At 47.1% G+C, this 27,447-nt stretch overlaps 1 protein-coding gene across 8 annotated transcripts in view; it reads right to left on the bottom strand.

Moving 5' to 3' along the window:
* Positions 1-27,447, bottom strand: part of NAV1 (neuron navigator 1) — a 381,557-nt gene that overhangs the window by 173,579 nt on the left and 180,531 nt on the right. For all 8 annotated transcript variants that reach the window (XM_044000374.1, XM_044000373.1, XM_044000375.1 and 5 more), the window contains exon 4: positions 18,244-19,017. In XM_044000374.1, coding sequence (XP_043856309.1) covers positions 18,244-19,017 — 774 coding nt within the window. The remainder of the gene's footprint in view (positions 1-18,243; positions 19,018-27,447) is intronic.

The raw sequence follows: 27,447 nt of genomic DNA, 5'->3' as shown, positions 1-27,447 counted from the left end.
GTCAGCTATACTGAAGTTCAGTTATCAAAATATTAAAAAAAAAACAACCCCAAATTCATGAACCCCAGGATAAGAACTCCTGGATGAGGTCTAGAGTGTATTAAATCTATGAGGCTGCTCTATCCAGGCAGGGAATGTGAGGGAGGCAGTAGCTAGGAATGGGTGGTGGGGAAGCTGGCCTGGGAGCCAAAGCCAGCCCCTACAGATAATTGACAAGGTAGATAGTCGCCAGCCATGGAATGAAAAATGGCTAGATTTCTAGGAAAGCACATGCTTTCATCCTCTCACTCCCGCCTCCCCCAGAAGTTAATACAATCATTTCCCCACCACATTAAGAAGCCCTTGAGCTAATCGGACAAAATGGATCTGACGGTTAGTGTGCATCAGCTTCCAAGTCCATACCTTAAGGTCTCTAAGAGTGGGTGCCATTAAGATCCTGTGGAATGGGGGCAGCTAGGTGGTACAGTGGATAAAGCACCGGCCCTGGATTCAGGAGGACCTGAGTTCAAATCCAGACTCAGACATTTGACACTCACTAGCTGTGTGACCCTGGGCAAGTCACTTAACCCTCATTGCCCTGGAAAAAATAAAAAAGATCCTGTGGAACAAGGGCTCAAAGGGAACTTAGAGACCCTCTTGTGTAGTACACTCATTTAATAGTAGAAGAAACTGAGACCCAGAGAGAGAAAATGATTTATCCGAGGCCACACAAGAAGACAGGGCACGCAGTAGACATTACTATAGAACCTAGGTGTCTTGCGTCACATCTCATTGCTTGGGAATCTACACTCACTGGAAAATCTCTTCAGGAACCCAAGGTAGCAAGCCACTGGGAGGCTGTGCTCTATTGCAGAAAACGGTGAGCTCCCCAGAGTCCCATTGCCCAGGCTCAGCACTCTCGTCTATACGTTCAATAGGCTCAGATCCTTGTAGCACTTTCCCTTTACAATTTGGCAGTTGAATGGGTTTTTTTTCTTGTCCAAACTGTATGTACCTAAACAGCAATCCTTTTGACAGCATTCTTGAATAGGGGGCCATCTGTCTTTACCCCAAATCCCTCCTGTGATAGAGAACCAACTACCTTTCTTTCTTTCTTTTTTTTTTTTTTAGTGAGGCAATTGGGGTTAAGTGACTTGCCCAGGGTCACACAGCTAGTAAGTGTCAAGTGTCTGAGGCCAGATTTGAACTCAGGTACTCCTGAATCCAGGGCCAGTGCTTTACCACTGCACCATCTAGCTGCCCCTACCTTTCTTTTTAAAATTTTTTTTTTAATTTTTTCAGGGCAGCGAGGGTTAAGTGACTTGCCCAGGGTCACGCAGCTAGTGTCAGGTGTCTGAGGCCAGATTTGAATTCAGGTCCTCCTGAATCCAGGGCTGGTGCTTCATCCACCACGCCAACTAGTTGCCCCTCTTTTTTTTAAAAATTTTTTTGAACCAATTACCTTTCTGACTTGGCTCACTCCATTTTGGGGTAGCTGTCATCGGGAAGAGATTTTTCCTTACATGGATCCTAACTCTACCTTTCTTTCATTTTACCTATTGCTTCTCATTTTTCTCTTTGGTGCCCAGAAGAATTCCTATCTGCCACATGATAGCCCTTAGAATACTTGAAAAGATCATGGCCTCTGTAAATCTTCTCTCCTCCAGGCTAACTTCTTTCAGTTCCTTCACTTGCTCTCATATGGCCATGAGCTAAAGGTCCACCAACATTCTACACTTAGATCTTCTAGACCTTCTCTAGAATCATCAGAGTCCTTTCTGAAATGTGGTACCTAGAACAATACTCCAGATATATTTGGCAAAGACAGGGAACAGTGAAACTATCACCAGAATGCCCTCTCCCTCCTTCTTCTAGTTATTTTTTGGGAGGGGGATCTAGAACTGTGATTTCATTGGTATGGGGAGTTACCTGTGAAGAAACTCCCTCTACCAATGCCAATCAACAGCTGTTCTGTAACTCTTGGTCTTCAGAGAAGCTGCATCTATTAACATGACCTAAATTAAAGTCATTGGGGGGGGGGCCGCCATGTCACACCATTGACTCCTATTGAACTCATGATTCATGAAAACACTCAGGTCACTTATACTTGATCGGTTGTCTTACTGTGCTTCCTTCATTTTGTTTTTGCACATTTGATAGGTTAAACCCAAGTGTTGGTTTGAACCCAAGAGTCTTCTGAATTCCAAGTCCATTGCTCTTTCCCCCATATCACAATGACTCTATCTATACCATCTCATTTCTCTCCAGCTCTCCATTGTAATCAAAGATTACATATCCTAACTTCATAGGAGTTTCTAGAGGGCAAGAAGAGGGCACAGAAGTTTTAGAATATAAAGAGATCCCATAGCACTGATGTTCTCTGAAGATATGGATAATTGATAACTGATCATGAGGTTGACCAGTTCCATTGTAAATGCAATCTTACCAATCTGCTGGGAATGTAGGTGAAATAGGGTGGCAGGACAGAGGTGACTAGTGCCCTCCCTCATAAGGGGCCTTTCCACAGCCTGGTAAGGATCCAGAAATGGAGCCAGGGGTCCTTAGCACTGTAAAGAATTAATTGTTATTTGAGGTTTTTATGCCTCCAAGTGCACTGGCCTGGGGCTCTGCAAACCACACAGTGCTCCACCCACTGGTTGTAGCCATTGCCATGGAGCTGGCACCTCATGTCATCACCACTAGCCGACGCCTACATGGGCCTGGCAAAATTATAATGATTGGAAGCCTAGTGAGGGCAGTCATGTGACTGTCAGAGCAGCCAGACAATTGGTTGGAGGCTGTGTAGGGTTTCTGAGAATGGGGAGAAGTCGCCATTCTAGCTGGAAGCTGGAAGGTGACAGGACGCTGCTGTGTATTCTCAGCTGATTCCTGGGCGGTGGTATTTTTCAGGTTGTATAATTTCCCTTTCCTCATTTTATTTCCTTTCCCTTGATTCTACTGATCCTGTTTGTGTGTTTTTTTAAAAGTTCGTTCTTGTTAAAATAAATCCTGCTCTGTTTTGAGGGAGGCTGCCGGTCTCCTTCCTTGACCCAATATGGCAGCGAGCGGCTTAGCTAACACTCCCCAATTAAAAATTGGTCCCCACAACATCAAGAAGTAGGGACTGTCTGACTTTCTTCTTCCCATCTGGTGTTCTGTAGTAGGGAGCGTTCCTGACCTGGCATCAGCAACACTTGGGTTCAAATCTCCCCTCTGACATTCACTAGCTCTATAAATCTAGATAAGTCTCAGTTTCCTCACCTCTAAAACAGGGATAATACCTGTGGGGTTTACCTCGTAGGTCTCTCCAATTTGTTAATGTATGGAAAGTATGCCACAAAAACAGCAGCCTCGATGTTATGTCTGTGGTGAGCCATCGACTCTCAAAGGTGGACAGGAGCTTGGAGACCTAGTTGACTAGCCTTATTTAATAGAAGAGGAAACATGAGGCCTTGAGAAGATAAGAAGCGATCAGAGCCTGTACCCAAGCCCAGCTCCCAAGCTAGCAGAGAAAAAGACTCATCAGCTTCCCCAATCCAGGGCCACAGCTATTGCATCTTTCTCCGCTAGAAGGAGGAGGTGGGAAGAAGTTTTTGAAAAGATGTTTTTGCAGATGCTCCGTTTTGGCATTGGGGACTGTTTGGGCCCCTTCCTGCCTCCTGGTGTCCTCAGAGCAGGCATCTGATTGCTAAAGCCAGCATCTGGACCTACACTAATGAGCTCCAAACATTAACAGTGTTGGAGGCACAATGAGAACGGGGTGTACCGAGGCAAAACCTGCTGTTGCTCCAAGGAAAACTGCAAGAAACAGAAAGAGCCAAACAGGGACAACCAAGAGACAGCTAAGAGAGAGTTGGGGAACACTGAGGAGGACCCCAACTGAGAGTTTTTCCTGACCGTGGCCAATTCAACTGGGCACAACAGGGGTTAAGAAGGAGGGGAGGAAGGGGGAAGAAGACTTAGGTTTCAGAATTTTGGCAAAGAAAGTGAAGAACATATAAAAATATGAAGATTTCGATCAGCTTGACAGTATGCAAATTATATGCAAAACCAGCATGCAAATTGGCTTATTTTGTCTTTGAGTCTATGATTTAGACTATTCTGAGGAATGAGGCTGAAAGTGCCAAACACCTGAAGACAAATTTCTAGCACATTTTTATCCAGGCCCCACGGTCCTGAAGAGGATATTGGGATTAGAGGCCTTCCCCTTTTGGTGGAGATTGGGATGGGCTCCCAACGCCATGTGGGGTACAATGCTGCAGAGATTGCTAGAGTGGGTGATAAGGAGGGCAGAGTAACTTAATGGAGGAGGGATTTTACTGAGAGGGAAGAGTGAAGAGAAACTGAGGACCAGGCTGAAGGGAAGAGTCCAAAATAAAAAAAAAAAAGATTGGACTCCCTTGAAGACAGGAACTGAATTTCCATCACCAGACTTGGAGTTTCTATTGGGCAAGAAGTGGGCATTCTCCCCTTCCTCCCCATCCCCTGCAATGGTATCTTTCTTCAAGGAGCTCTTGGTGTGAGGGGGAAAGCGCATAGTCTCTTCCCTAGGGGATCAACAGCTCTGTCTGTCTGTCCTTCCACTTGGCTCCGAGAACTCAGGCAGATACCCCTTTTCTCCAGCTCACACACTGATCCGGGAGGAGAAACTTCCTATTCCCAGATTCTTCCTCTATTTCAATTATAAAGTAAACTCTTCTACCATGAAGATTTCTCCATTCAGTTTATCTCCCAGGCAGATATCTATGGTCCTCAGGTCATTCTCTCTAGGAATGCAGTATTCGGCTCAGTCTCCCCATTCCTGCCATTATAGTGGAGGGCTCCAATATACGAGACATTCCATCAAGCAGTCTGACCTTCCAGGTCCTTCTTGCCTCCTGCCTGGACCACTGCAACAGGCTCCTAATTGGTCTCTTTGCTGCCAAAATGATCTTTTTAAAGCAATGATCTGACCATGTCCCTCTCCTGCTCAAAAATTTGCAGGGGGTCCCTATTACCTGTGAGATAATATCCAAACTCCTCTGTTTGACATTGAAAGCCCTTCACAATCTGCATCTGACCCTCCTTTCCAGGCATGATAGACAAATCATTTTATCTCTCAGTCACCCAGGCAACTCTCTAAGACGGTGACTTGTAAAGGTGGTCATGTGCAATGGGAGAGGGAGTTTCCTCACCTGGAATTCCTAGACCAATGAAATCACAGGTCTGGTCAATACTTTGTATTTCCTTATGGTATACATGCTGTTTTCCCCAACAGAATGAAAGCTTCCAGAGAGCAGGCACTATTTCCTTTGTCCTTGTATTTTCCGACACCTAGCACAGTGACTGGCGTGTATTTTTCCTCACATTAGATTGTAAGCTCCTTGAGGACAGGGACTGTCTTTTGGCTCTTTTAGTATCTCCAGCATTGAGCACAATGCCTGGCACATAATAGGTGCTTAGTAAATGTTTATTGGTTGCTATTAGGTGCTTAGTAAAGCCTTATCGAATGATTTATGCCTCTTCCATATCTCCTCCTCTCTTCCAGCCCAGGCCCCTGCACATAGTAGGTGTTCAGGTCAGGGAGGTGATAGTCAATAATGGCAATTATAATGACCTCTGAAACTCAAGACTGTAGCCTAATTAGGCCTAGAATTGTACTCTGAGGTCAAGAAGAGGCGATAGCAGTAGGAAACCACATCTTTCCCTGTAGATTGCTTAGGGCACTGAGTGGTCAAGCGACTTTCCCTTAGCTTTGGAATCCCTCTTTGGGTAGATGAGAAGCAATCAATTTCCTGCACAGAGCCAACCATTCTCATGCCTTGTGCTTGGCTCTTCCCTCACAGGCTGGGCCCCTGATCCACTGTGGCAAATTCCCTCTCATCCTGGCTTTGGTGAAAGAGGCCCAAGCTTCCTCTTCCCAGCCCTCTAGACTGGTAGGAAATGGCCTTTCTAGGCCAGATCTTGCCCACCTGTTCCACTGTGTGAGAGGAGGGAAAGAGCCAGGATTTATTGGTCCTTTCTGTGTGCCCAGATGGTTTCACAGCTGCTTCATACAACAGGCCTCTTATCATTCCTCAGCCTGGTGAGCTCCACCCTACATGGTGACTGGCTAAAGCTGAGGGTGGGAAGGGACACAACAGGAGGCAGAGGAACTGCTGAAGAGCTTGAAGAGCCACCACAGGTCCTGTCCCAAGGCATATTGGAATAGGGGTGGCCTGGTCCTTCTTTTACCAAGAAAATGGGTTGGGGCCTCCAGCAAGTCTGACTACCTTAGCTAAGAAATCTGAACCTATTCTACCCCCTATCCTTCTTCCATATACGTGTTCCATCCTCAATTCTGGGTTTGAATTAGTTGATCTCTAAGGGCCTTTTCAATTCAACTGGTCTACATTCTCATTGCAATCCTTAGGTCCCATGAGACCACTGGAGCCCTATGGTAACACTCAGACTTCAATGGCAACAAAAGCAGCCCTAGAGAATATCAGAGGGCTGGTTCTAGGCACTGAGGTGTCCTGGACACACTCATTTCCCTCCTGTCCTCATGCCATAGTCTTTCTCCCTTTGTTCCCCCAAAGAGAATCTTCTCCATCCCATCTTAGTCTGCTCCACCCACATCTGCTTCTTAGCCTTCTCCCGACCAGTGCCAAGTGCCTAGAATGCCCTCTCCCCTTCCCTCTGCCAGATGCCAAAACATTCTTCTGGCTTATTTTAAAGGCTGCTCTAAACCAAAGCTTGAAGGGACCTTTAGTGACCGTTTAATAATAGTTCGCATTTATATACAGCCTCAAGGTTTGCAGAACACTTCACAAACATTATCTGATGCTAACAATAACCTTGCAAGAGAGGTGGTATTATTACATTTTAACAGATGAAGAAATCAAGGCTGAGAAATGCTAAGTGATATACTGTTTGCATTCTCCGTGGGTGGGGGAGAGGTGGCTGAGAGGGAGGTAGAGAATCTGAAACTTAGAGTTTAAAAAGAAAAGAGCATTAAAATAAATGAATGAAAGAGTGAATAATACAAAAGAAAGAAAGAATGAAAGGAAAGGAAGGGAGGGAGGAAGGAAAGAAGGAAGGAAAGAAGAAAGGAAGAAAAGAAGGAAGGAAGGAAGGAAAAGAAAGGAAGGGAGGAAGGAAAGAAAGAAAGAAGGAAAGCAGGAAGGAAGGAAAGAGAAAGAAGGGAAGGAAGGAAGGAAGAGAAAGAGAGAAAGCAAGGCTAAGTGATTTGCCTAGGGTCACATAGCTAATAAGTGTCTCAGCTAGGATTTGAATTTAGAACTTTGTGATTCTAAGTCCATTGTTCTTAACCACTGGGTCACCTAGTTGCCTAACTCCAACTTTCTCTTTTATAGATAAGAAAACTCATTAGGGGGAAACGACTTGCCCATGGTCACAGAGCTGAAAAAAACCCAAAAAGGTAGAACCAGAATTAAAGCTTAGGTTTTCTGATTTCAGCTCTGGAGCTCAATGTACCACACCACTGTCCCTCACACCAATCCTTCCTATATTGGTCAGAGCAGAGGCAGCAGCTTGTCCTCGCTCTGATTTAGATGGGCCTCTGTGGTCACTGTCCTAGGCCTTTAGCTCTGGGTTTGTTTAGACCTTTGGATCCTCGAGGGATGCAAGTTTTTACATTCACCCTCACCCCAGTTTAATGTTTCTCTCCTGTTTTCTCTAGGTCTGTGCCCTGTTTGCTTGTGTCTGTGTCTCTCCTGAACAGTGAGAACTACAGAAGTGAAGAAGCCTGGACAATCATCTCCATGTGGTGCCAAGCACTTTGCCACTTGAACTACTATCAGCTGGGACTGGCAAAGGTTTTCATTTTGATCATTTCAGAGACCTCCCCCAATACTTCATTAATTGTAGAATCAATAGCAAGGATCTGTCCCCCTCTTTCTGTGCAGCCCCTTGCAATGACAAGGCCTGCCCAAATAACTTTTCCCTCTGGCCTCAGAGATTCTGCAGACAAGTGGGCCTCTGGATTAGTCTCAATCCCAATCTCAATCCAATTAAATGAACAAAACCAGGCACTTCTGTGCGAGGTGCTGGGGTTACAAATAGGAAAAAAACCCAACACCTCAGTTCCTGCCCTTTTGCAGTTAACAATCTAACACTATTCATCTTAAGTGGTGAATTAGCTAGACCACAGCTTCTTAAGTGTCGGATCAGGACCCCACATGGGGGTCACATAACTGAATGTGGGGGTCGTGAAAAATGTGGCAACAGTCAAAGGTTATGCATACCTATTTTATATACCTATATTCTCCAGGGTCTCATAAAATTTCTCCAGGAAAAAGGAGTTGAAAGTAGAAAAAGTTTAAGAAGCTCCAAGATAGAGCACTGGATTAAGAGGAAGAAATGAGTTAAATCCTGCCTCAGACAGTTACTTTGGGTCCCTGGGAAAGTCACTTGTCCTCTCTGTGCCTCATTTTCCTCATCTGTAAAATGAGGATAATAATAGCACCTACTTCCCCAGGGTTGTTGTGAGAATCCGGAGGGATAATTAACGTGTGCAAAGTACTTGACAAACCTTAAAGTGCTATATAATTGCTAGCTTTTGTTACCTTAATATTCTTATACACTTGATGGTCCATCTTCCTGAATTCAAATATGGCCTCAGACATGTATTAGCTGTATGACCCTGGGCAAGTCACTTCACCCTATTTGCCTCAGTTTCCTCATCTGTAAAATGAGCTGAAGAAGGAAATGGCAAATCACTCCAGTGTTTTTGCCAAGAAAACCCCAAATGGGGTCATGAATCATTGGACATGACCGAACAACATCAACATGCTGTATGTATTTTGCGCACATTTACTTATTTACTATATTCTGTGTACATTGTATACGAAGGATCTTCCCCATCAGAACATATGCCTTGAGGGCAAGGCTTTCTTTGCATACCCATTGCTTAGCACAATGACTGACACAGAAAGAGCTTACTAAATGCTTGCTGATCGGAGATCATGCATCTGAGTGTATCATTGTTATTTGTATATGTGACCTTACTAGACTGTAACCTCCATCAGGGTAAGAGCCATTTCTTTCTTGTCTGTATCTTCCCTGTGCCCAGCACTTTGCCTTGCTCATCATTAGTGCTTAATGAATATTTATTGGATTGATACTAGACAGAATGTGATCAAGGCAAAGGGCCGGTGTGGACCAAATTATTTCCATTGCCCACGTACACATCTGTCAAGTGAGAGGAGCTTCTGATTCTCAACCCAGATTTCCTTCTTTATTCCATGATGCTGCTCTTCAGGGATGGGCTTCCCCAGAGGGTTCAAAGGAGGCCAACGGCCCGGGGCCTGGGTAACAACTGAGAATTTCTAGGAATGGGACCATGGCAGATGGAGCCTCTAGAAAATCTGTGTGGGCCTCAGTGTTGGGGAAATTATCCCATCCCAGCTCTGTTACTTACTCAGCCTTGTGCGTATGGCCACTTTAGCTCTCTGAGCCTTGATTTCCTTATCTGTAAAATGGGATGGATAGCTCTTGCAGCACACACTCCACAGGCTTGTTATGAACATCAAAAGAGGTGATGGATGTAATGTGCTTCGAAAACCACAAAGCTTCATAAAAATGCTATTATTATTTCATAGCTTATTTGAGCTACTATTATATCAGATTCTTAAATCTGTCCAGCCCTGTCCTCATAAACACAAACACATGCGGGCGGACACAAAGAGATCCAAGACACATACATGCAAACCACAGGCATGCAAACTAAAGGCAGGCCTGTACATGTACAAAAGCATATGTGTAAGATGGGTACAAGCACAGATCCGTCAAGGCAGTCAGATGTGGCCTTTGTGTGTGCACTACAGAACCACACTTGCCTTTTGGCACTCACCTTTTAGCCGTCTCCACCTGTCGCAGACCCAATTCCTCACATAATTTACCCAGGATGCTTCACTTCTATGGTATGCCTGTACCACCTTACCTTGCCCTGGACACAGACGACCTGTGGTGACGCTTTGGCTCTTACAGCAATGCCCAGATGCTTTGACTATATTGTCATTCCATGGAGGTGCCATCTGAGGAAGTACCTCTGTTCTCCACTACCCCACCACCTCTGGCTCTTTGGATGCCTGGCTGCCTTCCTCTTCCCCTCCCCCATAACCATCACAACATGCTGCCAAGAGCCCTGCAGCTCCAGTGGCCCCGAAATGTATCATTGAGATGTTTAAAATAGATTCTAGGGTGACAGGGACCAAGCTGGAGTTGTTGGCAGCCCCTGGCAGCTTCCCTGAGGTTTGGCTGGAAGAGAAGCTGGATGTCAAACTTGCTGTATACCAGTGGTCCTGTCAGCAGAGGCCTGGAGCTCACGAGAGCCAGGGATGAGCCTGCAGCAGAGTACACAAGAGTGTAGTAACTGCCCCCTACAAGACCATACAGATGTTCCAGAACCTGGGCAGCTCTGTTTCCTTCCCTCTCCCAGGAGTTCTACCCACAATTTCTTACAATCTTCTGTCTGTATTCTCCATCCTCCCAAAAGACTAGGGTAAGCCATCTCACCTTTTAAGCCTCAGTTTCTTTATCTGTAAAATGAGGGGGTTGGACTAGATGCTCATGTTATCACAGATCCAGGGCTGAAAGACCCTCAGAGGCCATCTGGCCCATCTTCCTCATCTTCCAGTTGAAGAGACTGAGGCCCAGTGAGGTTAATGACCTCATACTTCGAGAGCTAGAATTTGAACCTAGGTCTCTAAATTCAGAGCCAGGGCTTATCCCTTTGTATCAAGCCATCCAGGCACATTTGAAAGTCTCCAACTCAGGAGGGCTGATGTTGCTTCTCCCTCCTCAGCCAACCACAACACTTCTCTCCTCCCCAGCCCACTAGTCCATAGAGATCATTTCTCTAACTGCAGCAGCCACATCCTTAGCTTATAGCCCTGCCCCTGACTCATCTATGTTGCTAGAAACTAGGCCCCCAGCAGGGAGACACAAACATGACTCTAGGCATTTTCCCAGCATGAACCTCCACTCCTGCTGTTCCTCAGTGAAGTCCAGGTCCTGCTTGGATGAATGAGCTAAAAGGGAACTTCGGGGTCCCTGGTCTTCTCCCTTTTGGCAGGAGGCCCCACCCCTCCCCCCCAAGCAGCTGCGCTGGGGAGGTGGGGGCGGGGCTGGTCTTGTACTCCAGCTGGGGGCTCCAACCTGAGCCAGCCCACAAGGCCTGTCCCTGGCCCCCTGGTCCTTCCTGTGCGGGAGAGGGAAGGCTATAGGCTCAGGACATCAAACACGCCTGGGTAATCCAAACAGGGTGTTGGGGGGGAGGTCAGCCAGAGCAAATGAGAAACATGTGGCATCTATTTCCCTTTCCCTTGCTCATTCCCTCCCTCAGTTCCTCTCTGTCTTTCTCTCCGTTTCTGTCTCTCTCTGTCTCTTTCTGTGTCTCTGTTTCTCTCGCTGTCTCTGTTTCTCTCTCTGTCTCTGTCTGTCTCTCTGTCTCTCTGTCTCGGTTTCTCTCTGTCTCTTTCTGTGTCTCTGTTTCTCTCTCTGTCTCTGTCTGTCTCTCTGTCTCGGTCTCTCTCTGTCTCTCTGTTTCTCTCTTTCTCTGTCTCTGTCTCTCTCTGAATCTGTGTTTCTGTCTCTGTCTCACTCATTCAGGGTCTGGAGACAGAGGGACAGACCTGGGAAGGAGGCTCTCTTGGGCTGGGCTGGGTGTCCCTGGTTGGTCTGTATGTTGGTGGGAGATGAGGCGACCTGGGGACAAGCTGGGACAGACCAAAGTCCAGAGGGTGGATCACTCTCTTTTCACCAGGGTTACTAGAAATCAGGAATTGTCATTACTTCTCCTAGGGCTATTGCCAGGTTCTCCAGTGAAGGATCAAGATCTGCAGGTGGGAAACTGATGGGCTTATTTCCAAAGGAAAACACAAAAGGAGAAAAAAAATGCTGTCCTGCTAAGAGAGGCACTGAGGTGCAGGGAAAAGAGAAGTCATGGGTTCCAATCCCAAACCCACTACCTACTATCTATGAGACACTGGCAAATCATTTAATCTCTGACTCTCAGTGAACACATCTATAAAATGGGTGGGTGGGGTTGAACTAGGTCCTCTCTAAGGTTGTTCCTGCTCATAACAGTTTCCTTGATAAGTTTAAAGGACTGTCATCTGTTTTCTGTGGCTTGAGGGAGTGGACCTAGAACCAGTACATGGCAATTGCAATGAAACAGATTTTAGCACAATATTAGGTAGAACTTTCCAACAATAAAAGCTGTCCTCCCATGGAATGGGTAGCCACTTGTTAAGGATGGTGGGAGTGGGGGTAGGGGGGTGGGGGGAGAGTGGGGCAAAGACGTTTGTACTGGAGATGGATTGCGTGAATATGATTCTAGGAAATTCCATGGACAAGCAGGAGGAGATGGTGTGTGTGTGTGTGTCTTTAAAATGCCTCTCTCTCCTCAGCTACAGCTGGGAAAGTGCTGCAGTATGCTGCAGTGGTAGGGTAATCTGGGAGGCCAGTGAGAGTAGCAGCCCCGACCCCCAAGGCCTTGCCCAGATTAGAAAAGATTTAGGCTATTTTAGGTCCGATTCTATTCCTTTAACTCTACCCCTCCCCCCACCCTTCAAGGAATCATTACATCCTGAGGCCAGTAGAATGGGTGTGTGTGTGTGTGTGTGTGTGTGTGTGTGTGTGAATTTCTGCTGGAGGCACTGGGAAAGAAATAAAAGTATCTGGCACCCTAGTATTTCCACGTGAGCTGGAAAGGGGTGGTTGTGGTGGGGGGATTTACGGCAGGAGGTCTCTGTTTTCTTTGAATGCCAGCCTGGCATGGAGCCCAGATCCATGCTGCTAGGGCCCAAAATAGCAAATATGGGGGGCAGGTCTGTCCTTGTTGCCCTTCCCTACTCAGGGATGAAGCACCCACGTGGATGGAGACCACCCTCTCCAAGACTGCTAACCACAGCCCCACCCTAACCCGGAGTAAGTGGTCAGGTGGGCCTTGGACAGAATGGCTAGCAGCTCTCAATTTGATCACCCCTTGCGCCCAATTGTAGGACCCAGAGTTTAAAAATTGGGCTGGCACTATAATACCAAGGACTCATGAAGGGCATTTCCCAGGGCCTGTCTACACTACAGAGGAAAAGCTCTATCTATGCCTACTCTCTTCCCCCTTGCCCATTTCCCCAATCCCCTTCCTTCCTCTATATAAAACTTTGTGAAACACAGAAGTTCTGTGTACATCTATCTCTCACCTATGCCTCCTCCTAGGAGAAGGGATAGTCTGAGGGCCTGTTTATTCATTCATTCAAAAAATACTCATTGAGTCCCTGCCATAGACACATATGTGCAAAATCTAACATGAAGATACTCATGGTGGAGTGGAATGAATACTGGATTTCGTATCAGAAGACCTGGAATTTAATCCAGGCTCTGCTACTTATTACCTGTGTCATCATGTCCTATGATCTTATAAATTTCTCTCCAAATAAGATATAAACCATAGCAGGAGTAAAGAAATAGGCTAGCTTGGGGGTAGGGCAATCTCTCCCTATAGCTCCTCTAGGCACGATGTTGCCCAAAGGGATGAATCAGACAAAGGACAACCTGCCCATGGTCATCCTGAGCCATATAAATGCAGGGCCTTTGAGAGGACATATGCTATAGACAGCTAATAAAAGCATCACGAGAAACATATCTCTCAACATTAACCCCAAGGTAGGAGCCTAAATAGCATCAATTTCCTTTAAAAAGGCTTCTTTTCAGTAGTTTATCAGTACTCTGTGCTTTGTAAACCTGAAAGGGCTATCACAATGTAAGTTATTATTACTATGCTACCTCTCCACACCTCATCCCTTAGCTACAGGGGCCCAGAGAAACAGATTTGTTCAAGGTCACACACAGCAAGTCTAGGGACAGAGTTAGTTTCAGCAATTCTTCCTCAATGCTCCATGTAGTACTCCAACCCAGCAGACAAATCAAAGGTGGCCTCACAAGAATGACAGAGGTAGAACTACGTTCATTTAGGACTCCTGGGTCTGAGGGTCATCATCTACCAAATCATGATGTACAAATCACTCATTTGATTTGCTTCATTTTCTTCCTAGGGCTGAGAGGCAAGGTACAGTGGCTCGGTGGAAAGAATGTTGTATTTGGAATTAGGAAGAGCTGGAATTGAAAACTGGCTTTGCCTCTTGCTACCTCTGTGTCCTTGGGCAAGTTACAAGTCACAAGATTTGTGGTAAGTGACTTGCTCAGGGTCACTTATTATGTGCCTTTGAGCCTATGGCATCCTGAATCTGAGGCCAGCTCTCTGTCTACTAGGCCACGATGCTGGTTGGATAAAAGTCATCAATAAGCATTTATTAAGCACCTGCTATGTGCTAGTTACTTCACCAAGTACTGGAGATACAAAGAAAGACAAAATAAGACAAAACAACTCCCCTCTGAACAAAACCCCCTCAAAACAAAACAAAACAACAACAACAAAAACTAGTCCCTATTCTCAAGGACAGAAAAGTAGAAATTAACTTTTCTGAAGTTCTTTCTCCTTTCATTGACCTAGGACATCTCAAAACAAAGTTTCCCTGATATGCAAAATGAAAATTATTCTTTAGAGAGCTGAGAAAATGATCTTCAAAGCTAGAGAGACATGGCCATCCTTGTTCACTGAATTTTAACCTGGGCTTCTGACCACAAAGATGTTGCCCTGGTAACCCTAAGCCTATAAGGCCTTTCTTGTGAGGGGGAATTGGTCTGGATGTCCAAGTTCCTGGATGTCCAAGTTCCTGGATGTCCACACTCTGAACTTGAGTAAACCTCAGCTTTCCCATTTGCTGAATTTGCCTAGAGGTGGAATGTTTAGTGAGGCATAAGGAATTGAACTTGCTTTGCCCCTAAACATTAAGGTAGGAAAAATATTATGAGTCATACTATCAACATCATTAATATTTAAGTATCATTTATTAATAGTCAATATATGTCTCCACTTTCTCTTTCCAGAGAGTTTGGGATATTTTTCAGGCCTTTGTTCTAACCCTATGAGGGAGGGAGGGAGGGAGGGAGGGAGAGAGAGAGAGAGAGAGAGAGAGAGAGAGAGAGAGAGAGAGAGAGAGAGAGAGGAGATGGGAGGGTCTTTTCTTAATTTGCAGATGTAGAAACTAAGCTAGGTCACACAGTATCCTTGGCATGTAGGATTTTGTCTTTGTATTGTCTTAGGCCAGGCCTCAGTGCCCCTGTATCTTCCCTGAAGCCAAACTGTTCCATGAAATCTCATGAATCCCAAATCTTGTTGGGGTGGGGTAGTTTCTGTATTCCTTCACTCCATTTCCCAACTTCAAATTTCCCAGGATTTTTCCCAGTGCTGGATCGCTAACAATTTGGCTGATTTCAAGGTGACTGAGGGAGCAATCCTCTACGCATCTGGGCCCCAGCTGATTCCTGGGAAGAGTGATCAGATTTCAACCCCACTTTTCCCTTTCATTCCAGAAAGCCTCTTGCTTAGTGCCTGCTGTCCCAGTAACCCACTCCAGACCTTATTACTTGGCTGCTGTCAGGTTCTTGGCCTGGGAACTCAACCTTGGCTTTTTAGGACAATACCCGACTTCATAAGTGGCGGATTCTGATGCCCAAACTTCTCAACCTGGTGCTTCAGTAAGGCCTCTATCAGACACTTGCAGTACCTTCATAGGATACAGGCTGACCCCTAATTGTCTCCTGCAGTCTTTCCTTTTCTTCCTCTCTCTACAGTGGAGGACATGAGGCATGACACTGGCTTCCCATACCCGGGAAACTCCTTCCTCTAGCTCCCCTTCAGAGTCTGGCATTACCTTGCCAGATACTCCTTAGCTTGCTTATTCTGGTTGGGAATGATAAATGATCACTTTTCTCCCCTTCACTCAACTCATTCATTCATTTACTCACTCATTCACTTATTCCTTCTATGTGCCAGGTGCTGTCCACCCAAAGACAAGGAAGAAATACTCCCTAAGTTCCAGGAGCTTACACAGGAGAAAACAACATGTACACTGCTGAATAAAGAATATATTCAAAGTCATTTGGGGATAAGGTGGGTATTAGCAGATGGAAAAATCAGTATCAGCCTCTTGTAAATGGTAGCACACCTATACTGAGCCTAGGACAAAGTTAGGATGAGCCAGAGATCTGCTCCCAGGGAGTGGTGCTTCCTTCTTAACAAATTCATCCCCACTCCCCCCACCCCCCCACCCCGAGGCAAATCTAAGCTTCCCTGCCCCAACTACCTTTGTCTTGGTAGGTTTCCTTCTCTCCCCTTCCAAAATCTGGCCTGGAAAGAATGCTAGAGCAGGAGGCAGATCTGGGCTCTCTGGGCTCTGCTGGGTGATATTGGCCATCACTTAACCCCTAGCTCTCAGTTTTGAAAAAGGAGAACAAAGAATATATTCCTTCCCTGTGCACTTCACAGGGTTATTGTGAGAAATACATGAGATGATGTATTTCGAAGTGCTCTGGTAACCTCAAAATTCTGTACAGATGTACAGGTGTGCTTCTCTTCCTTCTGTTCTCTCTCATTTCTAGGCACCTTCCCAAGCTCAATCCATTTTTGAGTTGTTATTACCAGTTGCCTTGCCCCACCATAGAAAATGAATGGGCTTCAGTTCTGGTAATAGGAGATGGGAAATATCCTGGAGATATGCCCCTCTTGGCCAATTTTGGTGGGGGGAGAATATAAATTTGAGGCCAGATCTGCTGAGTCACCACATTAGCCAGAAACTGGGGGTAGGTGGGGGAGGGCTAGTTCATCTCACCAATCGTCTGGGAGTTCTCAGCAATTCCTGCTATAGCTCCATCCCTTACTTTCTCTTGGCACCGGCAGACATGCCAGTATCATACTTAAAAGGGCAGGAAGCCACTCCCCCTTGCCACTGTCCTGCAGATGCCCCTGCCCACTGCTGCTCTGAATCGCCTTGATTAGGACTCAGGCCATTATCCAATCCTTAACATGGTTGTTGGAAGCAGCAGGTGGAAAGGTCAGTAGGAACAGAGTGGCTCTTGCCCATCTCTAAGACTCTTCCTTATTCTTAAGTACCTTCTTCTTGCTCAAAAGTCCCATGAGGAGATACCTAGAAGTCACTGGTTCCATTCCACTAGAAGTTAGGCAGGTGATTCCCTGACTGAAAGATCAAGTGGATTGCCTTAAGGATCTGCAAGGGGGTGGGATGAATCCAACCCCCCCCCTCCAGCCAGAGTCCCCTCCCTATTCCTGCTGCACCCCTGTCACTCAGATAGCAGCCCATGCTTAGTCCTTCCCCTTTACGCAGGAGTGTGGGCACGCCCCTCTCTCCCCCCCAAGTCCCCCACCCTAGGGCTCTCGGCACCCAGTACCAAGATAAGTCTCTTTGCACGGAAGTAAGAGCTGACCTCCAAAACCTGTGTTGCTGCCCATTCCCGTTGCAGCATCCTCTCTCATGCCCAGGCCTCACTCCTCCTTCCTCCATATGGGGTGCTTTGTCATCCTCACTTGACCCCCAAGTTTCATCCCTGACTCCCATTCGGCAGGAATTGGCTTCCCCCCCCCCCACTCCAAGCAAAGTGCTTTAGGTTTTTTGAAACTGACACTTTTGGCTGGGAGAACAATAGAGCCCATCTCTCTTCTTCCTTTGCCAAGGAAAGCATTGTTCTAAACCACCCGGGTCTGCATCCACACTCCCTCCTTCATGCCTGCTTCCTTGTTTTCTTTAAAGGCCAAACTCTTTGGCAAAGAAGGAAAAAGCTCCATTGAAAATCTCGGACCTTTTACCAACCTTAAAGAAAACGGGGCTAGGAATGGGAGGAGGAGAATTAAGTTCACATCAGCAGAGCTTATCACTTGGAGCCGGCGCCCAACTCCCAGTGCCTTGGAAATAACACCAGCTAACACTAGATGCCTGCAGGAGGAAGTGGGGAATCTCCTCCACCCCTTCCAAAACACATTAGCCACTCCCTGTCTCACCTCTCCAGACTCCACGTTCCCTTAAGCTTCTCCCTGCTCTCTCCATCTAACGCCCAAATCTCACTTCTCAGGGAAGCCGGAGCACCTTTGGGTCAGGCTTCAGTGCCATCCTACAGATGGGGTGGGGTGCCAGGGCAACATTGCACATTGGGTACCCCTGGCCTTAGCACTGAGTGTAGGGAGCACCTCCCCATGCCCACCCCAGATGGAGCACCACAACTGGATCTACCTAGGGATACCCCTAGGAAGTGTAGCGGGCTACAGCCTCCCTCATTTCCCACAACTTCGAGATACAACTCCCCAACTCAGCACGGGGAACAGGAAGGCGAATAGGGGTTGGGAGAGGGGGGCGACAAGGCACTCACCCAACATTTGGCTGAAAAGCAGCTGCTCCAGGTCTCCCAGCACAGTCACTACCAGCTCGGGATCAACCTTGAGGAAGGCTCGCTCCTCCTGGCCCTTGCCAGCGGGTGGTGGCGGTGCCCCCTTCTGCCCCTTGGCCTTGCTGGACAGAAGCTCGTCGTCGGACTTGCTGTCATCGCTGACACCGGCCTCCGGGGCCTTGCTGAGGGGCTTCACCTCAGCGTAGGGCCCCCGGGGGATCCGGCTCGGCTTGCCCAGGCCCGGGGCCAGAGGGGCCAAGGGGGGCTTGGCTACCCCGCCGCCGCCGGAGGTCATCTTGGCCTGAAACAGTGAGTGTTCCGATTTGGAGAGCGTCTTGGACATGAGGGGAGCCTCGCGGCCCTTGGGCCCGCCCTTGCCGAAGCCCTTGGGCGTCTTGGCCATGTCGTCGCTCCACTGGGGCTCGTAGAGCTGCATCTTCTTCTCTGAGTCCGTCAGGAAGGAGAGGTTGGTGAGGGACTTCTGCTTGCGAAGGTTGGAGGCCGGCGGCGGCGGGGGCCGGCTGTCCACGCTGCCGGACTTGAAGACCTTCAGCTCCCCGGCGCTGGCCTTGGCCACGCCGCCGCCGGGAGGCTTGGCCCGCTTGGGCATCATGCTCTTGCCCTCGCCTGCCTTCTTGCAGAAGCCGCGGAGCTCTTCCGAGCCCTCGCCGCCGCTCAGTTCCACATCGGACTGCAGGCTCTTGAGGGAGGTGCCCAGCATCCTGCCCGCCAGGAACGCATTGAAGATCCGGGCGTCTGGAATCACGGAGGGAGAAGAGGAGGAGGAATGAGGAGAGAAAGAGGGGAGAAGAGAGAGGAGGGAGGGAGGGAGGGAGAGAACCGAGGGGCGCCAAGGAGAGGCGAGAGGAGGAGGAGGAGGGAAGGAAGGAAAGAAGAAAAAGGAAAGGAGGAACGGAGACAAGCGAAGGGGGGATGAGGAGGAGGAGGGAAGGAAGGAAAGGAGGAACGGAGACAAGCGAAGGGGGGATGAGGAGGAGGAGGAGGAAGAAGAGGAGGAGGGGGAGGAAGGAAGGAAAGGGAGGAAGGAAGGAAAAAACGGGGGAAAAGGAGAGATAGAAGAAAAGAAGGCGGGAGAAAGCGAGAAAGGGTGGAGAAGAGAAGGGGGTGGAGTGGGGAGAAACAAAAATAAAAATAAATGAAAAGATGGATGGAAGAGCTGGCTAGCCCTTCAGCCGCTCGGAGTTCGCGGCCGCAGCAGGCAGGCAGGCAGCGCACGGCGAGGACTCGGCCGCGGCCGAGGCTGGCTCTCCCAGCTGCTGCTGCTGCTCCGTGCGCTGTCAGCCCCTGGCTTCTTCACACCCGGGGCCAGCGCCCTCCCTCTGCCAGCCGCTGCCGGCGGGAGAGATGCTCAGGGCTCGGAGCTAAGGAAGAGGGGAGGGGAATTAAAAAAAAAAAAAAAGACGAAAGGGAGGGAGGGAGGTAAGAGCGAGCGCGAGAGGGCGAGCGAGCAAGCTAGCAAGAGAGAAATCTATTTCTGGCCCGGGGAGGGGGAGGTGTCTGTGAGCTGGGAGCCCGAGGGGCGGGGTAGGAGCGGGGAGGTGGTCGATAAGGGATCGGAACATTTTTTCTCACCGTTCGGCTGTCGAGAGACAGAAGCGGGCCCCGGAAGGCCAGCTGAGGCTATGTCCCAGAGCTGCAGGGGACGCAGCCTCCCCCAGCCCTGTATTTTGGCTGAGTCTGTCTGCGGGAGGCAAGGGAGACTGGGGGAGGGCGGCTAGGGGGCAAGGAGGGGGCGGTGAAAAATGGGATCTGGGTTCTGGTAGGTTGGAGAGCCTCCAGGGGCAATAGGGTAAGGAGGGGGGTTATAACCAGGCCGATGGTTTTCCCCATCTGCTAGCTTCCCTCCCTCCAGACCCCAGCAGAAGATGCCTCTAAAAGCCAGAAAGGGGTTTGGGTCAGTTCTAGGGATTGTCACCACGTGCCTTCAGACTCCTATTCCCAAGCTAACTACTATTACCTAGGCTTTCTTACTGGGTGTATCTGGTCTGGAAAGTCACATTTTATCGGGAAGGGGAGAGGGCTGGTAGAGAGAGAGCCCAGGTGGAGTTCAGTCCAGTGCCCTTCCTTCCTCAACTCCAAGGAGTCAGTTGAATTGGGTAGGGTTGGGAGGTGAGACCAATTGAACAGAGAAGAACCCAATGCCAAGGCAAAGAAATTAAAAGGGGGAAGGGGTGTGTATTGCGATCAGGGAAGCAGCATCCAAGAGAACGCTGGGTATCTCTTGTGTGATCCTCAGCAATTCACTTGACTTTTCCAGGTCTCAGTTTCTTGATTTGTAAAATGGGAATCATTATACTTGCCCTGCTGATCTCACAGGGTTGCTTTGAGGAATGTAGGCTATTCTTATAAGGTGAGGAAGAATCAGGACCTTGGGCCCATCTTATGTCTGGATCACAGATATGAGCCAATCTGGACTTTGGGGGCTGTGTGGGAAGGTAGCAGGAGATGAGATTAGGATGACCAAGAAGCCAGCAAGCGTGTAGCCTATGTCCAAAAGGGAAGGAAGGGGGGCCGTCTAGGTGGCATAGTGGATAAAGCACCAGCCCTGGATTTAGGAGCACCTGAGTTCAAATCCGGCCTCAGACACTTGACACATACTAGCTGCACGACCCTGGGCAAGTCACTTAACCCCCATTGCCCTGCAAAAAACAAAAACAGAAAACAAAAGGGAAGGAAGGGCAGAATTTAAAGAAGTGCACCAGGAGACTCTATCTCAATTCCCCTCCTCCTACCCATGGCCGTGGGATGGGTGAATGCCAGGGCTCTGGAGAGAATTGGGGCTGGAGAGGTAGAGGTGGTAAGAAATGATTCATTGCTTTGCCAACAGCAGTTGTAAAGTCTGTTCTTTTCTTGTTAGTCATTCAATAAACATTTATTACGTGCCTACTATGTGTCAGGCACTGCACTATGCTCTGGGTCCTGAGACTTTGTTCTCCAGTATCTGAGAAAATCATGTAACCTTTCTGGAACCTCAGTTTGTATCTCTATTATAACATGAGGGAGATGACCTCTAGATGACCTCTAAAGCCCCTTCTAGTTCTGAACAGGGTTTCTTCTGTCTCATCTGAGATATAATGTCACAGAATCACAGAGTTAAAAGACACCTCAGTTGTTATCTGGTCTAATATGTATCTGAGATGGAATCCTTTTTTTTTTTTTTTTTTTTGGTGGGGCAATGAGGGTTAAGTGACTTGCCCAGGATCACATAGCTAGTAAGCGTCAAGTGTCTGAGGTCAAATTTGAATTCAGGTCCTCCTGAATCCAGGGCCAGTGCTTTATTCACTGCGCCACCTAGCTGCCCCCAAAGGAATCCTTTCAACAGCATTTCAGCCTCCTCTTGAATATCTCTAGTAACAGGGAGCTCAGTATCAGTCAAGGAAGCCCATTCCCCTTTTGTACAAGGGTTAGGAAGTTTTTATTTATATTTAGCTGAAATATCCTACCCATTATACCTTCTGGGGCCAAAAAGAACTCTAGAGGTTTTTGTGAGAAACATAAAAATTCAGCTGGAAGATTATTTTATAAGAATAGGTTTCCCTGGGACCTGCTAGAAGCATAGAGGGGAAGGACAAGGGTGAGTTAGAGATTGCTGCTAGATTGGAGAACAAGCATGTAATAAATCAGGAAGACCTCTCGGAGGAAGTAGCCTTCATATGCAATGGAAGAGAGAAGAAGGATTGGAGATGGTAGGCAGAAGGAAGCAGCTTGTTCCACAGCCAATATAAAATCACAACAGACAAGAGATCAGAGCTAGAGAGGGCAGACTGGGCTAAAGATGCTGGAAGCAGGCGATGTGGCTGTCACTGAGGGAGTAGAACAGAAAAGGGGTTGGCCGGGGTTTGGTGAGCGATGAGCTCAAGGAGGGAGGGCCCGGTTTAGTTCTGTGTTTGTCATGTGTTAAGGCAGCACAGGACAGAGTGCCAAGCTCATGGCTCATAGGCACAAAGATTTGGAGCTGGTAGGGGACCTTAGAGATTGTTTTCAACACCCTTGTTTTACAAATGAGCAAACTGAAGCTCAGAGACAGTCACTTGCCCAAAGCCTATAAGCCATAATCTGTCTATCAGTTAATAAATATTATGAAGCACCGACTGTGTGCTAAGGATACAGAAAGAGACAAAAGACAGTCCTTGCCCTCGAAGAGCTTACAATCAAACAGGGAAGTCACCAAGCAAACAGATATTTCCAAACAAGCTATGTACAAGATAAAGAGGAAAAAAACTAAGATGGAAGGCACTAGAATGAAGAGTGATTGGGAAAGGCTTCCTGTAGAAGATGGGATTTAAAGAAAGTCAGTAGGCAGAGATAAGGGGGGAAAGAATTCTAGGCATGGACAGTAGAGAAAATTCCAAGAGATGGAGCATCTTATTTGTGAAATGGCAAGGAAGCCAGTGTCCCTGGATTGAAGAGTATGTGATAGAGAGTAAGGTATAAAGGGCCGCTAGGTGGAGCAGTGGATAGAGCCCCGGCCCTGGAGTCAGGAGGACCTGAGTTCAAATGTAGCCTCAGATACTTGACACTTACTAGCTGTGTGACCCTGGGCAAGTCACTTGACCCCAATTGCCAGAGAGAGAGAGAGAGAGAGAGAGAGAGAGAGAGAGAGAGAGAGAGAGAGAGAGAGAGGTATAAGAAAACTGGAAAAGTAGGAGGGGGTAGGTTATGAAACATCAAACAAAGGATTCTGTATTTGATCCTGAAGGCAACAGGGAGTCACCGGAGTTTAGTGAATGGGACGAGGTAGTGATGGTGATGGTGATGTGGTTAGACCTGCACCTTAGGAAAATCACTTTGGTGGCTGAATGGAGGATGTATTGGAGTGGGGAGAGACTTGAGGCAGACAGACCCACCAGTAATTTTGTTGTTGTTCAGTAGTGTCCAACTCTTGGTGATCCCATGTGGAGTTTTCTTGGCAATGATATTGGAGTGGTTTGCTATTTCCATTCAGTAAACTGGGGCAAAGAGGGTTAAGCGACTTGCCCAGGGTCACCCAGCTACCAAGTGTATAAGACTGGATTCGAACTTAGAAAGTTGTCTTTTTGTCTCCAAGCCTGGAGCTCTATCTTCTGTGTCACCTAGCTGCCAGCAGGCTATTGCAATAGTTTAGGAGTGAGGGGCAGCTAGGTGGTGCAGTGGATAGAGCACTGGCCCTGGAGTCAGGAAGACCTGAGTTCAAATTTGGCCTCGGACACTTGACACTTACTGGCTGTGTGACCTTGGTAAGTCACTTAACCTCAATTGCCTCATCAAATAGTTTAGGAGTGAGGTGATGAGGGCCTGCATGAGGGTGATGGCAAAGTCAGATGAGAGAAGGGGGAGTATTTGAGAGAGATGTTGCAAAGGTAAGATCAACAGAGCTTGGCAACAGATTGGATATGGGGAGTGAGAGATAGTGAGGAGGTGATGATGCCATCTAGGTTTTGAGCCTGAAGGACTTGGGAAGATGGTGTTGCCCTGCACAGTCATAGGGAAGGGAGGAGGTGGGGAAGGGTTTAAGGAGAAAGTTAATGGATTTGGTTTTGGACTCGTTGAGTCAAAAATGTCTACTGTGCATGCAGCAGCTGGAGATGTGAGAGTGGAGGTCAGCAGAGAGGTTGGGGCAGGATGGATAGATTTGAGAATTGTCAGTGTAGAGGTGGTAGTTACATCCACGAGAGCTGATGAGATAGGTCATGGAGTGAAGACATGTGGAGGGAGAAGACAAAAGGGCCCAGGACAGAACCCTGTAGGACACCTACAATGGCAGCATGTGATCTGAATGAGGATCCATCCAAGGAGACTAAGGGCTGGTCACACACCTAGGAGAACCAATTGCAGAGGCAGCATTTGAACTCAGGTCCTCTGACTCCAGATATTGGGCCCTTCCCACTGTTTCATGGTTCTGCATGGATGGGGTGGGGGGGGGTAGGAAGAAAGATTTCCAGGTAAAGAATGGTTTTTGTTTTTGTTTGTTTGTTTGTTTTGTTTTTTGCAGGGCAATGAGGGTTGAGTGACTTGCCCAGGGTCACACAGCTAGTAAGTGTTAAGTGTCTGAGGCTGGATTTGAACTCAGGTATCCAAGGCCGGTGTTGGTAAAGAATGTTAAATGTATTTCATGGGCTTAGCAGATGGCTAGGACATCCTAAAGTCTGGCTCTAGAGAAGGCCAGACCAAAGGACCAGCTTCCATGTGGGATGTGTCTCTCTCTAAGATAGTGTTTTCACATATGAGCAAGACTTCAGGACCCAAGACACCAAATGTTGGTTCATCATCTTTAATACTATCCCAAGTATTAACATAAACATGGGTGAACAGGGGAGGGCCAATAAAGGAAATAGATTTTCAAAACTGGGGAATGCCTGCATGTTACTTCTATTTTCCTGTTTGGCTCCATACACTAGAAGTAGGGAAAGCAAAACTACAAGGAAGAGGAAAGATGGGATCGGTTAGAGATGGGGTGGTGCTGGTGATCTGTCAGGAAGGGAGCCATTCTCAGGGACTGACTGTTGAAAAGGAGGGGAGGAAGGAGTCAAAGACAAAGTCTCAGTTTCCTCAACTGTATAAAATGAGAATAATGATACCTCATTGGGCTCTTGTGAGGTAAAGTCATATGAATGTCAAAGATGATTTCATTTTTGTGTACCTGATCTTAAATTAGTAAAAATGTTCCCTTGACTGACTCCTTCTGTCTTGAGGGACACAAAGTTGTGAGGAAGACTCAGATCTGCTGGAGTCCACTCCTACCCAAGTTAAATTTTCATCGTAAACATTTACACCTCAGAAATGGTAAAATGCTCCAAATTGTTCTGTTGATTGTTTAGAATTAATAAAAATTTAAAGTGTGTCATGCATATGTTTTCATTTTTGAGACTTATTGTTCCTTTGATTGTCTAGAATTAAAAAACTTTTAAAATGTGTTATGCATATATTTTCATTTTTGAGAGTTGGTTGTTAAACATTTACCAAGAACAGCATTGGGAAAAGGCATTATAGACTTACAGAATCCGAGTGTTAAACATTTACCAAAACAGTGTTGGTAAAGGGTATCATCAAATTAGAAAATCTGAGTGTTAAACATTTACCAAGCACAACACTGGGAAAGGGAATCATAAACTTATAGAATCTGAATGTTAAACATTTATTAGTAGAAAAGTGTTAAAAGGTATCATAGAATAACAGAATGTGAGTGTTAAACATTTACCAGCACAATGGTGGGTAAAAGGGCATTAAAGAATTACAGATTCTGAGTGTTAGAGATAGAAGAGGCCTAAGAAACCATTTAATCTGACTACTTCATTTTACAGATAAGGAAACCAACGCCCAGAGAGACTGACTGAACAAGGTTTTGCCATTGGTAATGACAGACTGCCCATGAAACTCAGGTCTCTCTGCTTCCGGGTTCTTGGTTTCTGTGCCTGTTCATGGCTAGACCACAGCTGAGCCATTATGTTCAATTCTGGGCACCATGTTTATGAAAGGCAGTGAAGAAGTGGAGAGCATCTATTCTAGAAGATGATTACTAGGATGGTGACTGGTCTTGAGGTCATGCCATGGACTGATTGAAGGGATCAGAGATGTTTAGCTTGGAGAAAAGAAGACTTAGTGGGTGCCTGATAGCTATCCTATGTATTTATAGAAAGCACGTGGAGAGAGGGTACACTTATTCTGCTTGACCCCAGAAAACAGAACTAGGAGCAACGGGTGGAAGTTAAGAAGAGGCGCTTTTAGGTTTTACATCATGAAAATGGAGCTGTTACAAAGTGGAAAGGGCTGCCTCTGGAAGTGCTGGGGTTCCCCTCTGCCGCCATGCTGGATGGAAGTCTTCCAGCAAAGGCTGGATAGCCATTTCTCACGAATGGAGAAGAAGGAATTCTTGTTCAGGTAGGCATTGGATTTCAGGTTCCTGATGATTTGAAGTTCTGGGGTACTGAGAATGATCTGGAGGAACTTCTCTGAGGTGGGGGCAATCCCAGGAGAGAGGGACCCCATAAGTGTAGGAGGCACAGTGCTTTGGGGCCACAGACAGGGGGGCCTGCAGACTTAGGGTTCCTCTCTTTTACAGTATTCCTCTTCACCTTACTGAGAACCAGGAGTTAAATCCCAAATGATCAAAAGTCTTTATGGTGGTAGAACCCAGTAGAGGACATTTCATACATCCCTCAGCTTCCACACACAACTACAGCTAACTCGCCTCAGGCCAGTTGGGATTGCCTCCTGTTCTCAAATCTTTGTGAACAATGAGGTTTAGGGACTTTCCTTGGTCATCTATTCCAGAAATCACCAGAGTCAGGGAAGTTTTTTCTGTAGTCTAACCCAAATTTATCCAGCTACAACTTAAGTCTCTCTCTCTTTTAAAAAAATTTTTTTGCAGGGCAATGAGGGTTAGGTGACTTGCCCAGGGTCACACAGCTAGTAAATGTCAAGTGTCTGAGGTAGAATTTGAACTCAGGTTCTTCTGAATCCAGGGCCGGTGCTTTATCCACTGAGCGACCTAACTGCCCCCTCTTTCTTATTTAGATCATGGAGAGTTCTCCATCCTCTGATTCTGTTTTTCTCCTTTGTATTCCCTTTTGTTTGTTTGGTGCTGTTTTTTTTTTTTGTAGTCATGATTTTGGTCTAGGCCAATGGTGGGGATAGGTCATCTCTCCTCTAAGCTACCACAGTCTCTCCTTTGACTCCTTGCCTTCAGACTGGCCCCTTTCTCCAGTAACTCCTTAGTGCAATTGCTAAATTTCTTTCCAGTTGCCCTCCCTCCCTAATAAGCTCCTTACTTTGGCTAGATTGTCCCTGTGAAGGAACAGTGTGTCTTTTGAACTTATGGGGGTGTTTCAGGGGAAGTAGTGTGTGTGCAGGGTGAAGGGTGCACTCATACTTAGGAGATCACAAAATGGAAATATTTAACATGACTATTTCCTTGATTGTGAAAGCGGGGAATGGGAATGGGGTGGATGTTTGACTGGGTTCCCAACCTCTGTTTTGCAACTACTCTCAGGGAACAGAAATACTCTCCAAAATATTGGCTCCCCTGATAGACTAAGCTTGGCTCATTAGCTCATCAGTGATCAGTTCCCCATTGGTGTTCTGAAAGCTAGGATGTTAGGGTGATTTGTAGGGGCAGCAGTAGGCACACCAGAGTGGGGCAGGCAACACACATATATGTGTATGTAGACACATGCATGTGTATATACA

This window comes from Dromiciops gliroides, chromosome 4 (genome assembly GCF_019393635.1).
Source record: "Dromiciops gliroides isolate mDroGli1 chromosome 4, mDroGli1.pri, whole genome shotgun sequence".
NCBI lineage: Eukaryota > Metazoa > Chordata > Mammalia > Microbiotheria > Microbiotheriidae > Dromiciops > Dromiciops gliroides.
This window is presented reverse-complemented; position numbering and strand designations above follow the sequence as displayed.